Source organism: Nicotiana tomentosiformis, chromosome 7 (assembly GCF_000390325.3).
Source record: "Nicotiana tomentosiformis chromosome 7, ASM39032v3, whole genome shotgun sequence".
Lineage (NCBI taxonomy): Eukaryota > Viridiplantae > Streptophyta > Magnoliopsida > Solanales > Solanaceae > Nicotiana > Nicotiana tomentosiformis.
In genome coordinates, this window is record NC_090818.1 from 117,029,491 (window position 1) to 117,044,657 (window position 15,167).

General features: G+C 36.5%; 1 protein-coding gene across 10 annotated transcripts; it reads right to left on the reverse strand.

The window, feature by feature from the left end:
• Positions 1–365: 365 nt before the first annotated feature.
• LOC104094016 (probable E3 ubiquitin-protein ligase HIP1) lies at positions 366–14,538 on the reverse strand. 10 transcript variants are annotated; one of them, XM_070181876.1, is made up of 11 exons: positions 14,359–14,538; positions 11,412–11,524; positions 10,411–10,633; positions 10,062–10,154; positions 8,110–9,928; positions 3,956–4,095; positions 2,558–3,298; positions 2,079–2,491; positions 1,319–1,417; positions 1,092–1,229; positions 366–659 (listed from the first exon to the last, which is right to left on the reverse strand). In XM_070181876.1, exons 6-11 carry the CDS (start codon positions 4,047–4,049, stop codon positions 510–512), a joined length of 1,635 nt encoding a protein of 544 aa, XP_070037977.1. In that variant the 5' UTR covers positions 4,050–4,095; positions 8,110–9,928; positions 10,062–10,154; positions 10,411–10,633; positions 11,412–11,524; positions 14,359–14,538; the 3' UTR covers positions 366–509. The 10 variants fall into 10 exon arrangements, with proteins under 10 accessions (XP_070037977.1, XP_033511467.1, XP_070037976.1 ...); XM_033655576.2 differs by having other exon boundaries at positions 8,110–10,154; XM_070181875.1 differs by lacking the exon at positions 11,412–11,524 and having other exon boundaries at positions 8,110–10,154.
• Between the last annotated feature and the right edge of the window lie 629 nt (positions 14,539–15,167).

Below are 15,167 nucleotides of genomic sequence, written 5' to 3' on the forward strand. Positions count from 1 at the left end.
CTAGTATTTGGTACTACTTATCCTTTATATCTTCCTTTTTCTTTTCTCTTCTCCCTTTCTTCCTTTCTTGCTATCCACTTCTTCTTATTACCCTTCCTGATCCGAGGTGCTATTGGAAACAGCTTCTCTACCTTTTAGGTAGGGGTAAGATCTGCGTACAGACTACCCTCCCCAGACCCCACCTGGTAGGAACATACTGGGTTTGTTGTTGTTGTTGTTGACACGACTTAATCGTTGTTACTCAGCCAAAATTAATTAATTAGCCAAAACTATTAAGTTAGTTACCTTCAACTTAAGCTTTTGAATTTGTAACCACATTGCAGTCTAGCCTGCATTTCGATTTCATAGTGCAAACAAAAAGGTCCTTTAAACATTTGAAAGAAATGACTGATGATATGAAAACATTTGCTGTACAAATTTTGAGGTGATACTAGTTCCCCCATTTGAGAATTGTCTGGTCTAAATACATATTTACACAAGTTTATGTCAATAGGTCATACTTGAATAGATCATTTTTCTTTCATATCGTCATCCAATGCAGTTTTCTTGCAGATCGGACACGAGTTCTTCATCGACAACCATCTTCTTATGCACCCGACATGAAAATCATGGCTGCATGATTTCAAGCTCCCAACATCATCCATATTCACATACTCTTCCTGTCAAACAAGACATGTTAGAATTCTATCGTTTTACTCACATGAAAAGCAACGACTCTATTCCAACTAACAGACCGGTAAAACTGCTCAATGCACTATCTGATCTCAACAAGTAAACTTGCATAGCATCATAATGATGAAAGGACTGAAGTTCGATTGACGGTGTAAATTTTTTTTACATTTAGCCTTAGCCTATGATAGCATGTTAATTACTAGTTTTACCAGGTCACCAAGTTATGGTTATACACAAATTTACATGTAATTCTTGTATAAATGACCTAATTGTTTAAATCTTTTTTACACAGCCAGTGCATTAAACTTAACTCATGATGAGAACACCTAGGAAGCATTTTATTCTCAATGCTTGAAGTCATAATCTCTAATTTTTACCTAATGTATGATGTACTTTTCCAACAAGATGACAGTACTCACCAAACAGATAACACAAGTTCCTTCCTCATGAATTTGGTCAGAGGAGCAATAAATTGACTCGGTCATGCACTTTGAAATCAGCTCCTCCGACAAGCCAGTATTGACGTGACCAATTCTTTCTCCAAGTGCAAGAAGTTCCTGCTCAAGTCAAAGATCGAAGTTGAGCAGATGGCTGCATGTTGAAAACAGAAAGCAAGACAAAGGTTCTAGTAGAGTCTCAGCATTACCTCATAGCCCATGTTGTCAATATCAAGTCTCATGTCCCTATGCTGATCAAACAGGCTTCTGGATCCGTATAAAGTAGAGCGATCTGGAATAATAACACCCTGAAAGAACCGACAGAGTTTCACATTCAACATGCCTTGAAGGTGATATGTTCAGAGATCGTAGAAATGATTAACAACAATATCATATTAAAGCCAAATTACCATCTGCAGCTATTTGAATTTCCCATGATGCCAGATTGGAATAAACAAGTGCCAATACAAAAAGTCAAAATAAATCCACTAAATTATAAGTTATGAAAATTAATGAACAAAATTAAGGAGCTCTGATTGAATCACATCAAGACTGACTGGGATATAAGAAGGATCACAAGTCAAAACAGACAGCAGAAACAGCTTAAATTAATGAACAAGCCTACATATCATAAATCTGGGCGCATACATATTCTCAGTAATCTTTTCAAAGTGAAGCACATAATTCCCTGCATTAGCTAGTTAAACAAAAGTACAAAATACACCTGGTAGCATCTATGATTTACCTAAAAGGGTTTTACACCAGTCTTGTAGCATGAAGCGGAAAGGTCATTTATTTATAAAAGGAAAAGAAAAAGAAAGACGGACATTCTTGTGGCATGAAGCAAAACAACTAGATGCATGTCCTGATGACAAAAAACAGTGTGTATTTATATAGGGAGTCTACACAGTTACTGAGCCCCTCAAAAGGACGACATGACAATTTCTTGTATATGATGAGTATACACACCTCAGATGCAAGTTGCTCACGAAAACCTGCCTCACCAGCCAATGATCTGTACCTATCACTAGATATCCTAGTTCTCCCATTTCGGTCACTACTGCGTGGTCCTAGAGTAGACAATGGACGTGAATGTCTTGAGGAGTAACCTTCAGCAAACAACTGTGATGCGTCATCTGAAGTACCAACATGCCCATGGCGCAAATAGCTTGACGAAGTCCTGAAAGAAGGGGAAGATCTTTGAATGTAGCTACTTCGGACTCCCCTCGAAGATTGCAAGTTGCCAGGCAAATGTTGAGGAAGGGAACTTCTGTTTGGGGTGAAATCATTGTGGTAACTCCCCATCTCCAGAGAGGTAGATATATTGCCAGTTACCATATCGTAGTGGTTCATATCATAACAATAGAAGCCTGTATCTGCAGCTTGCAAAACATTACTAATTAAATCAATACATAGCAAAGGATAACAAAATAATTTAAGAAACTAACCAGAAGAGAAATTCCTCCCATGAGTGACAGCAGGGGGCATGACTGCATGGTTCCATTCCCTTGTTGAAGAATTAGAACTTGGAGCTAGATAGTTCACTGAACTACAATAATCAGTGGTTGTTCTACTGCTGTTAGAGTGATGTGAAGGATTACTTGTTATATGTGCCCTTCCCACATTACTTTGCAGATCAAATGCAGATCTGCTTCTTACATTCCTTTGAGAACCTTCACCTCCAATAGACAGATTATTACCTCTGTAACTAGGATGTAAACCCCAAGTCGTGTAATGAGAGTCTGGATTTTGTTTCTCATGCCAAGAGTCAGAAGGGATATCAGATGAACTGCCAGCATCGAAGTATCTGCTCGTACTACCACTTTCGCCACCTGCGGGTATACCAGGACTCTTACGTTTGTATCGCCCTCTCCCGCTGCCCATTGTGAGGTCAACGAGGCCACCATCCACCCCATGATACGTCTGACCTCCATGGGTTGATGAAGATGCTTGATGTGGATAACTCTCATGGATCATATGAAAACCTCCAGTACCTGAATGCAGAAAAGGATCATGAAGAGGACCTTGAACCTGTGGCTGACAGTGTGGAATTTCCATATTTTGATTCGAGGAAGAATATCCACTTGGCCTGGAGGCATAACTCCCCTGAGCAGAATGGTGTGTCCCGTCGATTGACATATTGTCCACTGGATAAACAAGATTACTGCTTTCAGGAGCACCAGCCCGTGCTGCAATAAAGGAGACATCGACATGAGAAGGTTCTTTATTGTTTATTTACGTCCCCCCTATTTCAGAACATATAAATGGTCAGCGAAGTATACGTCCTATTTTATACAGCCAGAAGGCAATATTTTGTTCACTACTCATCAGCACTTCCCCAAGAGTATTCTGTCAAATTGTTAATTTCCATGTTTAACCAAGGTTAGTTCCTCTAATTAAAAGCTATTTGCTGTTCTCAATCCAACAGTTTAGTTCAAGCCCATCCACTGGTACTATATGTAGGTAGATTTTACATGGACCATTTTCTCATCTCTACAGGAGAAAATCCACCATGAAGCACCAGAAGGGCACATCATTTTGCCACATGTATTCTCCATCTTTTACAATAGAGAAGTATTCAATGATTTAACTACTTTTAGCACTAATATGATCATAGGATCACCTCGACAATATAACGAGTTTACTAGCACCACATGTCAATAACCAGAAGGAAGGGCAAGATGAAAAGGAACAAAATCATGGTATGCTTAGCTAATGGCATGTTATGAACCTGCAGCTCCAAGGCATGTGATAGATTTAGTAATAGACTAATTTCAGACAAAACCTAATAAAACTTTATTTTAAAAGTGAAAATCAGTACACCTAAAAGGAATATCAATTGTTACCGAAAGACAAAGGTGGCTGCTCTGGAAGATTCCATCTCTGATCATCTTCTGTCTCAAATATCTGAGACATGTTGAATAAATTTCTGTGCCCCATTGTACGTGAATGCGGCAATAAATTTATATCTCAGTGAAAAAAAAAACTGCATTCAAATAACAAAAGTCATTTCATAGAAAACATGATGAAAATTATTTTGCACTTTTGGTTTCACCTTGTCATTTTATTTCTTTATACAGAAAGGAGATATAAAAAGTTACCCAGAATTTTGACCATTCATCTATAAACCACAAAATGACACATCAAAGATCCACATCGACCAACCATGACTGATCAGCTGAAGCTAATTTTAAAAGTACCTTAGAAAAGCACCTTTATGATATTCTATAACTTTCTCACTCTATCTTTCCCTTTCCCTTTCCCTTTCCCTGTCCCTCCCTTTAGTACGCTAAGTAACGTATTGGAAAAATATTGTCAATCTTCCTGTATCTTCAGAACCCCGACATGAATTCTAAACAATTTCTCATCAAACAAATTTCAGACTTATGAATTCCACAAACTACTCACATCTTGGTACAGATACTAACTAATAACAGATACAAGTCAACATAGACGAAAGATCTTATCAAAAGTAATTTTAAGGAAAAACAGGGATTAAGCTTGGGATTTCACAACAAAACAGAAAAGCTCGAATTAAAATTGTCAAGCCCCTGACATAAAGTAATCAAGATCAGACAGCTAGATGAGGTAAAATTCTTGCACTGAAACTTATTTATCAGCATGCAGAATTAAGTCAAAACACAACTAACTCGTAATATTAATGGCTACAAGACATAAGCTCTTGATTTGGCCAATCTGACGCAGTTGACTGTTGCTATATGCTAAAACCATGTTTTCCTTTTGATAGTTTATGTTAAAAGTAAAGAGGATTAACATTGTTATATGTTGAATACATCCGGTTAATGGCATGAAATATTATTTTGTGGTTCTGTAATCCAAAGAACTAGGATATATTCTTCAGCCAAGATATTTTCTTATTTCATGTATTCCAAAATTTCCTTATCTCATTTTAGCCCAAACTCCAATATAAAGAGTCTAATATGTTTTTCACTGCTAATTCAAAGAAGGTTCTCTTCATTACTTGTCTCCTTTTACATGGTAAGCCTCTAAAAACTTGATCGACAGATAAGTAACTTCCTGCATACATGCAGATGGCTTTTTGCAAATTGTCCACTCAAAATTTTCCCTTCTTTTTACAAGTTACTATTTTGGTCTCTATGACCAGATCCTTTCCGGTGGCACCATCTCTTCTGGCCACTAGTCTAGAAGAATTTCGAGCAAAATATTCTCCAAAGCTTTTTCTCATTTTTTTCTTTATAGTTTCTCTATTTATTAAATTAAAAATTTTAATTAATAACCACTACCAAGGGAGTACTAAAGAGAAAAAACAAAAGGAGAATTTTCAAAACTGCTAAAAATTCAGGGAATCTAGTATATCCGTAATAGTTGATATGCTATTTTGGAAGTTTCACTGAACCACATAATTATATTTTTTATACATCTGTCTCTTACTTTGCCTGTTTTCTATCTCTGCAGCAGTTCAACAACTGCTTCAGATTCTGTGGCATAACCCAAAAAACACCAAAGATGTATAGAAACAGAGCCCATATCTGAAACATTTGGTAGCACCGTTACCGTAGCAGTGAAGAAACATGTGACTGATTCAGAGGATTGTTCACATAGAAAACATGTGCTGCATAGAGTAAATCCTCATAATATGAAGCTTATCTAATGTTAAACAAGCATCATGTTTTTACTACCATCCAAAACATGCTATTTTTTTTTCTTCATGATATTGAAGTTAGGTTATCACTCCTTAGAACATTGTTCCGGCAACTTTTTATACTACTCTTTGGTTGCCAATTCATGTTAAAATAACAATGATGACTGGATCTCGACGCTGAGATCATCTATCCCCATAACCTTCCCAAATTGTCTTGGAGATCCTCAATAAGCCACAGGAAAAGCAAAGCAATAAATGGAGTGTGTCTGAATGGTTTTACGATAAAAGCTACCAGTAAAGTAGAGAATAAAATATCAGATCTACCATAAACTTAATGATACTAATTTTCTATGACCCTCAATGGAGACAAATCTGTTCACTGTTCAAGATATTGACATTTGTAGCAGTGTATTGGCTCAAAATCAGTACGATGAAATTAGAGTTAAAATACCTTTGGGAGGTGCACAACAACCATGATCTAACTACAACTTAGGAGTGGCTGCGAGTTCCCTACAAGAAACCTAGCTCTTTCCCTGGGAGGCAAATTCAACAATGGAGACCGTTGCTACTATTAGCGAAAAGTTCAAGAGAATATGCATGAAGTGGGAAAAAAAAGTGCATGTCAAAAGAGGGAGAATTACTTTGATAAAGAAACTCTAACGAGTATTTTCATTATCAAGCATTGGTGGCTAAAAAACTTGAAAACCTTTTTGAGGGCAAATGAATGAGATAGGAAATTTCACCTGGTGAGTTGGGAGAGATAGAGCCCCTATAGGATCGGAAGAGCCTCGGTAGGAATCGTAGTTTTGGTATTTGGAGAATAACTATGTTCAACTGAGCCCTCTTGGGATGGTTATGGAAGCTAGAAAAAGAAGAGAAAGCTCGATGGAGTGAACTGATCAACGAAAAGGATATGAATTTCTAAAAAATAGATTCAAAGTTACACATCATAGATTCCCTGTAACTTGTAAGAACTAAGGGAACACTTTTGCTCTTTTTGTAAAAATGGGGTTTAGCACTGTCTTTGTGCTAATGATATATAACATCGTTACCTTTCTCAAGAAAAAAAGTATAACCACATATTTTTGGATGGTTATGGAAAGTGGCAACTCTCTCTTATAAAACAAGCTTAATGGAAAAGATTATGAAGAGAAAGGATTTCATGAGGTTCATAGGAATCTCTTTTAGGAATGAAAACTGTATTCAATGTTGGCTTGGTCATACCGTTCTAACAGCTGAATTTTCTCGTCTCTTTGGAATCACAACTGCAAAGGAAGCCGTAGTTGGAGATTCATAATAAGGAATGAGACTGTCAACCAAAAAAGAATTAGACAAGTATATAACACTGAAAATTGACAATGTGGAAAGATTTCCTCACAGGTATATAAGCTTTACAGAGTTACGGCGATAAGAAGGAATGGAAGATGACCTTTTCAAATGATTCTCCAAGAAGTCTTACCATAACCTCCTGTTTGAGGGGTGGTGATGCAAAGACCATTTGGACGTCAATATGGATATTGGAAGAGTAGAAATTTATTTGACCTATAAAAAGGAATAAAACTCTAATGACAGTAACTTCCTAGAACCCAACAGAAGCTCATAAGAGATAAAAGTTTGTCATAATATATCTAACTTCATCCTCAATTTTCCTCTAAAGACAGGAGAGACGGGACTGATATGTTTATCTCCTTTGTTTCTTTTAGGGAGTTAAGACCATTATATGTGGACAATTACAGCTAGTTTTCTTTATACGTAGAAATATATGCCCTAGAATCGCTCGGGTAGCTGAAGAATATCCTTTTACCTGACTAACATAACTCCTCCAATTAAGTCTTAGGAGAAATTGATTTTTGTTTTTGATAAATAGAACTAATTTATTTTTAATTACTTGCAATGGAGAAAATGTATTGTTATAAAGGCAACAACACCACCATTGAATTCTATAGGATTATCCATGATGCGAATCACTTCTAAGCTCAGTAAAACTTTATGCTACTATCGTTCATGGACAGTAAATAAGTTGTCTGAATATATGAGACTAGAGAACAATAAGCAAGCTAATGGTAGTAATGATACTCCTATGCACATAATCATATTACCCAAATTTGATGCAGTTATGATAATTTCCATCGCAAAGTTAACTCAGTAAGGATGAGAAAAGGGAAAGAGTAAGATCTGTCCTGAGGATGGATATCTATGATCCATTCCTATTGAACTACTCAAAATTGAATATGAAACAAGCACACAAGCTAAACCACTTGATTACTCCTGTTTCAACTAGAAGATAGAAAATACTAAAGACAGCTCATTGTTTATGAAGTGACTAAAGGCAGCTAATTTATAAAGCTAAAAGGAGAAACATATCACCACAAGTACCTTTGACGAGCCATGCCACCAAATAGACAAGGCCAATTTGGTTCCCCTCATCCCATGGCAGTCTCTATCCTCATAAGGTAGGGGTAAGGTCTGCGTACACACTACCCTCCCCAGACCCCACGGTGTGGGATAATACTGGGTATGTTGTTGTTGTTGTTGTTGTTGTTGTTATCCCATGGCAGTCTCACTGAAATATGTTCCATTAAGAAGAAGCCACTACAATTTTATGAATCCATCAATTTTTCTGTTAATGACTGCTTCAAGGTGCAGAACTCAAACAAATGCAGGACCAAGAGCAACGGGTGGGGGGAGGAGCCTGAGAGTTTCTATGGAAGCACTTATTAATGTTTGTATGAGATACACCAGTGGTAAAGAACATAAGAGAGTATTTACAAAGACGCAATTGTTAATGTTTGTATGAGAAGAAGCAAAAGATTGACTACTCAGAAAGACAGAAACTTAATGGACAATGAGTGTACAAGACAAGCAAAGGAATAATCTTGTCAGAGAGAGAAAGGAAAAAATTTTGTTAACAGTACCGGAGGTACTTCGTGCTTGAATGAGTTTAAAACGAAGTATTGCCTAGTCAAAATGGTGAGTAGAAGCAAAAACTGTGAAATGGCTGTAAAAAGCCTTCCATGATTGCATCTACTTGCAATGTAAAATAAAAGAGACACCACCTCAGAAGATTGTGGGTAGTACAAAAAGATGAATATTGCAGGGCATCAACAAGCCCCAAAGAACAATAGGAGAAATCCTTGTAGCTACAGAAGCAACAGCAGTTGGAGATTTTTTTACATCAATGGGAGTTCAACCATAAGACAGAGCTAACTGGTACTACATGTGTTTTCTGATTCATCTCAACCAACTATGGTAGCTGTCCTCCAATATTGGGTAGACCAAGCAACATTACGATTAAGTGCTCTAAATAATTGCAGCACACTTAGCAATATACTAGCATCAATGGCTACATCTTAGTGGGCCACTAAGAAAATGTACCATCCATTGCAACCCCAGTTGTGTATTGTGATGCCACTCAGAGAATCTGTTAATCAGGATTGCTCTCACTTTATTTCGTTCTAAGCCACAAATAGAGTAAGATTACAACCTAAGACTTCAAAGGAGCACAGGTTCATTAGGTCAACAGGCTCAACTAAATGAATTACCAGCATACAAATGAATCAGGATAAGGTGATCAGCTGTCAGTGAGAAAAGAGAGAGAACATTGCGTCTAGCGAGCACTAAGTATCTGCTCAGTGCCTCTACTCCTGAGCCTTAAGAGGAATGTAGTAATAAAGTTGCAAACCGTCCAATTAGCACACATTCTATTGTGCCCCATTTAGTGTTATTCGCCTGCAAACAATCCAAGTGTGCACGGACAAGCAGCAGATCTAGATGGCACCACCTCTGCCCCCATGTCACTACCAACAGACCCAATCCGCAGGAACATGACACAAATCCCAGTCAAAATGTGCTTTGAAAGCAGCACGATCAGCAAGAACCTCATCCCCTATCATCAATCAAAAAGGGGCATAACCAAGACACTCTTTCCAAGTGAAAGTGGCCCCATACAACCAGCAGTTGTCATAAAGCAAAGGAGTCCCACAACTAATCCGAAAGTTAGTGGCAGTTGTAGAATGAATTTCAGTCTTTCAACAAATGATCACTCACAGATAGTGGCAGCCTGTAAATGACCTTCAGTTTTTCAACAACTTCTCACCCACAGTTAGCAGCAGCCAGTAAACGAACTTCAGGTTTTCAACCTTCAGAGAAGCAATTTAATTGTATAGGTGATTTTCACAGTGCAAGGTCATCAATTCTGCAAAGATAGCAGAATCCATTTCCTATGAGCTCTTCAGGCTCAAAGGTTGAAGGATAGGAGACTGCAATAGCAGCAGCTCAGACTAATGAATCTGAATAAGAACACCATAAGAATGAAATATCTTCATAACCTGCCAGATTGACCAAAATGTTGCCTGCAACATCATTTGTGATTGAGGTCTATAGAATAGCAAAGCTAGCTAGCTATCCACCTTTTAAATACCCTGCACGAGCTCCCAGGTTATTTTCAGTAAGAAAGATAAAAAGAATCAGAAATATAATTATATGACCGTATCCTAATGATCTGAGACGAGAATAAGAAATCCGGACTGAGACACGGAAAAAGAGAGGAAGAGCAGTAAGATGCTAGAGCAAAGCTGGAAACCAAAAGAACAATGTAAGATGAGGAAATTGTTCCTTAAAATAAGTACTACAGATAGATATGGCTGGACTGAGAAAGGTAGGTACCAAAACCCTCACCTGTACTTGTAATCTGTCCTCATTCCAAGCCCTCGCATAATCTTATGTCGTGTCAAAGGTAAGAAATGTCAATGAAAATGACATTTGATCATCAGGCCCAATATTAAGCTCAAGTCAACTCCAACAAAGCCCTAATTTGAACTATTTAGCTCAGGAAACCCATTCTTATGACTCTAGGGCAATATCCTTCATCTGACAACAATAAGTCACCAGCCTCCCTAGCCTGCACAGCAAAAACCATCTAAACCTAGATGCTCTGGAAGGTAATATTGAAAAATGCTAGCACATATAATCTAGGGACTCGATGCCTAATAGATTACAAAGTGGGCGCTAGGCAGGAAGATTGGAGATAGATATTTGTTAATATAGAGCCACTGTCACTTGGCTTCAGATAAATATTTGCATACAGACATTTAAGTTAGTTCATCCAATTCCTTCAAGTTCATATCCTGATGCATACAGTCCCATACTATAACCAATTAATGAGGCAACAAATGCTAAATAGGATCACAGAACAAGAAAAAAAGATCATTTATAAAAGAGAGACAACAATATAAATATTGTTCAAATTACAAAGTTTGTGGGATAAAGGCAAATGCTTTCCTAGTTCCGAACTAGTCCAATGAAAGTAACTTGGCATGGTGTCCTACAAAAACAAAAAACAACATAAACAAATATAGACGGTTCAGCGCTAAGATGTATCATTAAGTTGAACAAGGGACTGATCGACTGTTGTTTCTTACTTTATATTAAAGTGTTCAAAAATGTAACAAAAAAAGCGGTTAGAATAAAAGGGAAGGACAATTTTGAAGAATAACATTAAATTATCATAATACGCGACATCATATCCCCCTGGGATCCAAAGAGAGCTATGCCCCAATAAGAGAACTTTTGACAGCTAAAAGCTGCACCGCACAGGTACATGCTCCACCTAGATTCTTTTAACAGTAGATCTTAAAGCTAACAATTTGAGAGCTTACATAGGAAAAGGACATGCTTACGTGAACCGAAAAGTCTCTCTCAAGCGGTCAGCAATAAAGAAAAAGTATTATGTCTTCGGGTCCTTGCAGGGCCTTTAACTCTGTGACCGTATGGTAAGATATGCAAATAAAGCCTGCTTCATTTGCATGGGACAAAGTTTGAATTAAAAGTACGCATTAATGGTATATACAAATCTTGATTTTTAAGAACCACCGTAATATTATATGCACCAATAACTCCACAATCACAAGGCTCTTATTTTCTCATACAAGTACCAAGATCAACAAGATTGTCCAGAAGGATCCTTGCAAAATGCAATACCAACTATGAAATACCAATCTAAAGGAACTAGAAATGCATTCGCCATGAACAGCTTTGCTCATGGAAGAATGGCGTAAAACTGATTCTAGGAACCATTTTGGATTTGACATGAAATTGGTGGACTCAAATTGTAATTTCTTATCCAAATAAGTTGCATCACTATGAGACTCAAATCTTAGTTCATTTGAAAAGTTTCTCACTAAGACCTATACGGCATGTATCAATAACATATCATTTTTGCTTGGTCTCTAGACCACTGAGGTGAATTTAACTCCCGCGGCGTTATGAGTATACCCCCACCCCTTATTTGAGGAAAAGGGGTTTCATGCTGATCCTTTTAAAATGACAGACACACAGAGTCAAATTTGGGGGAAATGATCTTAAACCTACACGATATAAATAACTCAAAATTGTACTCCCCCCATTTTATTTTATGTGGCTTGTTTGACTGAGCACGCAATTTAAGAAAGAAAGGAAAACTTCTCGAACTTGTGGTCTTAAACACGTCGTGACATTTCTTGTGACTATAAAAGCATTTTAGTAAGGGTAAAATGGGAAGTAAAGATAATTTTTTCCCAAATATAGGAAGGTTTCATTCTTTTTTTTATAACCGTGGTGTCCCATCCAGCATGTGCATACCTCGACTAATTCCACAGGATGCCTGCTACCTCCGGCCAGCAACAGGTACCAGGTAACTTTGTCCACCAAGGTTTGGACAGATAGGAAGAAAACACCTAATGTTTTTGCCTCCGCTGAGATTTGAACCTGAAACCTCATGGTTCTCAACCCACTTCATTGACTGATTGACCACTAGGCCAAACCCTTGGGTAATCATTCTTTTTTAAAAGAAACTAAAAAGGAAAGAGTGTCAAATAAAATAGAACAAACGAAGTATTAGATTATAATTACTCTCACCATGATTGGCTAAGATGTCAATGTTCCTCATAGGCTAAATTTAAGTCAGGCGGGATACCTCACTATGGTTTATTTTCTCCACTTAATTTACATGCAGTATGCTAGCGTAATTAATTATCAGTCTCAAGTTGACAAACCACTAGAGCACATTAGAGAATCTCTAGTGCTAAATAATCCTTAAGTACATAGTATTGAAATATTATGGACCCAAATGAAGCACTTATAATAATGAGGATTCATACCGCCGAACCCAACTAGCTTGGGATTGAGGCATAGTAGTAGTTTTATAGTTGTTGATGTTGTAAGCTAGCGTGATTATCAATACCACTTGCCATGAATTATCAAGTTATGACTTTAACGCTCAAGATCAATTTCTCTTCGAAAATGTAATCTTAGTAAATCAGTGCACCACTTATAATTTGTATCTCATTCCACTTGAAGGACATATAAGGAAATAAAACTAAGAATTGCCTACTATCCATAAAGGAGAAAATATATATCACTTTCACTTGCCTTCCAATAATACGAAACAAAGCTAAGCCATGAATACTTCACATAAGTGAAATAAACCAACCAATTTCTCTCTTTTACCCTCCCTCTCTCCCTCCCTCCCTCTCTTTTTGATAAATAATCAATGCTTTAGGAACTCCTATATGCAACACATACTTTCCTGGACATCAAGATTTTCACATTAAAAAATTACAGTTAATGTAGCAGATTACCAAATTGGGATGTCAAATATTCAATTTTGTTCCTTTTTTAAATATTTATGCACTCTGCGCGATGAATAACTACAAAAATTACTTGTTTCAATGATGGCGGTATTTGCGTCAACTTGCGCGCACCTCGACTAATTCCATTTAATATCTGGTACCTACAATCAACACAAATACCGGGTAACTTTGTCCACCAAGGTTTAGGCAAATGTAAGGCTGGAGCTAGCCTACTAAATACGGGTTCGCTGGAATCCTGTGACTTTTACTTAAACTCTGGATTTGTATTAAGAAATTTATTAAATATGTATAAATATTTAATTACGAACCCACTAACTAAGACGAGCTATGGGTTCTGTGGCAACTTCAGAACCCACAAACTTCAAATTTTGGTTTCGCCTCTAGGCGGATGGAAAGACATCACCTAGCTTTTTGACTCCGCTAGGATTTGAACTTGGAATAACTACAACAATTATATTCTTCTTAGTTTCTGTTGATTATATCAAGTCTCCAGTATTTACTTAAAAACACAAAAAACTAGGCACTTGAATAATTTACAATCAAACATAATTTAAGTTTCATTTAGATATCTTTTTAAAGTTGTTAGATACAATAAGTTGAAATAAGCAGAAAACAATTTATTCATGCAAAATATGTAAAATAAAAAATAAATCACATACTAAACGATCGGGTGGGAAAATGATAATCAGCTTAGAAAAAACGAAATACTATATATTCCTCCACCAAGTGATAAATGATTGAATACAAATATTAAGGATAAATTTAAAAAATTAAGTTAAAAAATCTACCGAGCAATAGCGAAAAAACAACTGCAAAAGAGCATTAATTTGATTCTAAAAAAACGATCAGGCGAGAAAAATCAGCTTTAAACCCAATAACTTTTCCCCAACAAAAACCGAGCAAAAAGTATGTAATAAATAAAGGAACAGAACAATCAAACAGGAATATGAACTTGATAGATATTAAACATGGAATAAAACGATGATCGATGAATTACCTGGAAATTTTGCCGGGGAAGAAAACGATCGCTTTTGCTTCTGGATGATCGGTTAATTGTGTTTGATCAGAATAATTAATTTATTACAATTTGATATATGGAGATAAAAGAAAAGACACACACGTAAAGAGAGAGAAGAAACAGAGAGAGAGAGAGAGAGAGGGAGCAATTATATGCGTACAAGGCAATGAATTACATAGCGGTTGGATTATTTTATAGTAGTGCCGGTGAAAGTAAATTTGGATGGCTTATTTTAAGTATTTTTTAAGTCAAAATAACTTTTAGTATTTGAATAAAATAAAAAAGTACTTTTAAATATTTATTTTTAAGCTAAAATGATAAAAAAAAGTCAAAAGTCAAAAGTTAGAATTACTAACTTATGGCTTATGCTTAAAAGCCACTTAAAAAAGCTCGTCCAAAGGCGCTCTCACTCTTTTTAAAAAATTTCTTTTCCTTTCCCTTTCAATATACAACAATAACATACTGTATGTATTCCCACAAGTAGTTTGAGAATGGTAATATATACACAATTTTACCCCTAACTGGAGCAAGTAAAAAGATTATTTTTGATAGACCCTCGGCTCGGGCATGCGACAGTAAAAAAAAAAAAGAAACATGACAGTAAAAAAACTATGAAAAGAAGCAGTAACGACAGCAAAATAGCAATAAAATTAATGCAGAAGCAATATCGGATAGTAATAGAAATCTAATTTATACTATATTAAAAGCACGACGTCCCGAAAGATCGTTCGCCTTTTTCACCTTTTAAAGATAGATTTTATACTAAACAAAATCATCATTTAGTTATT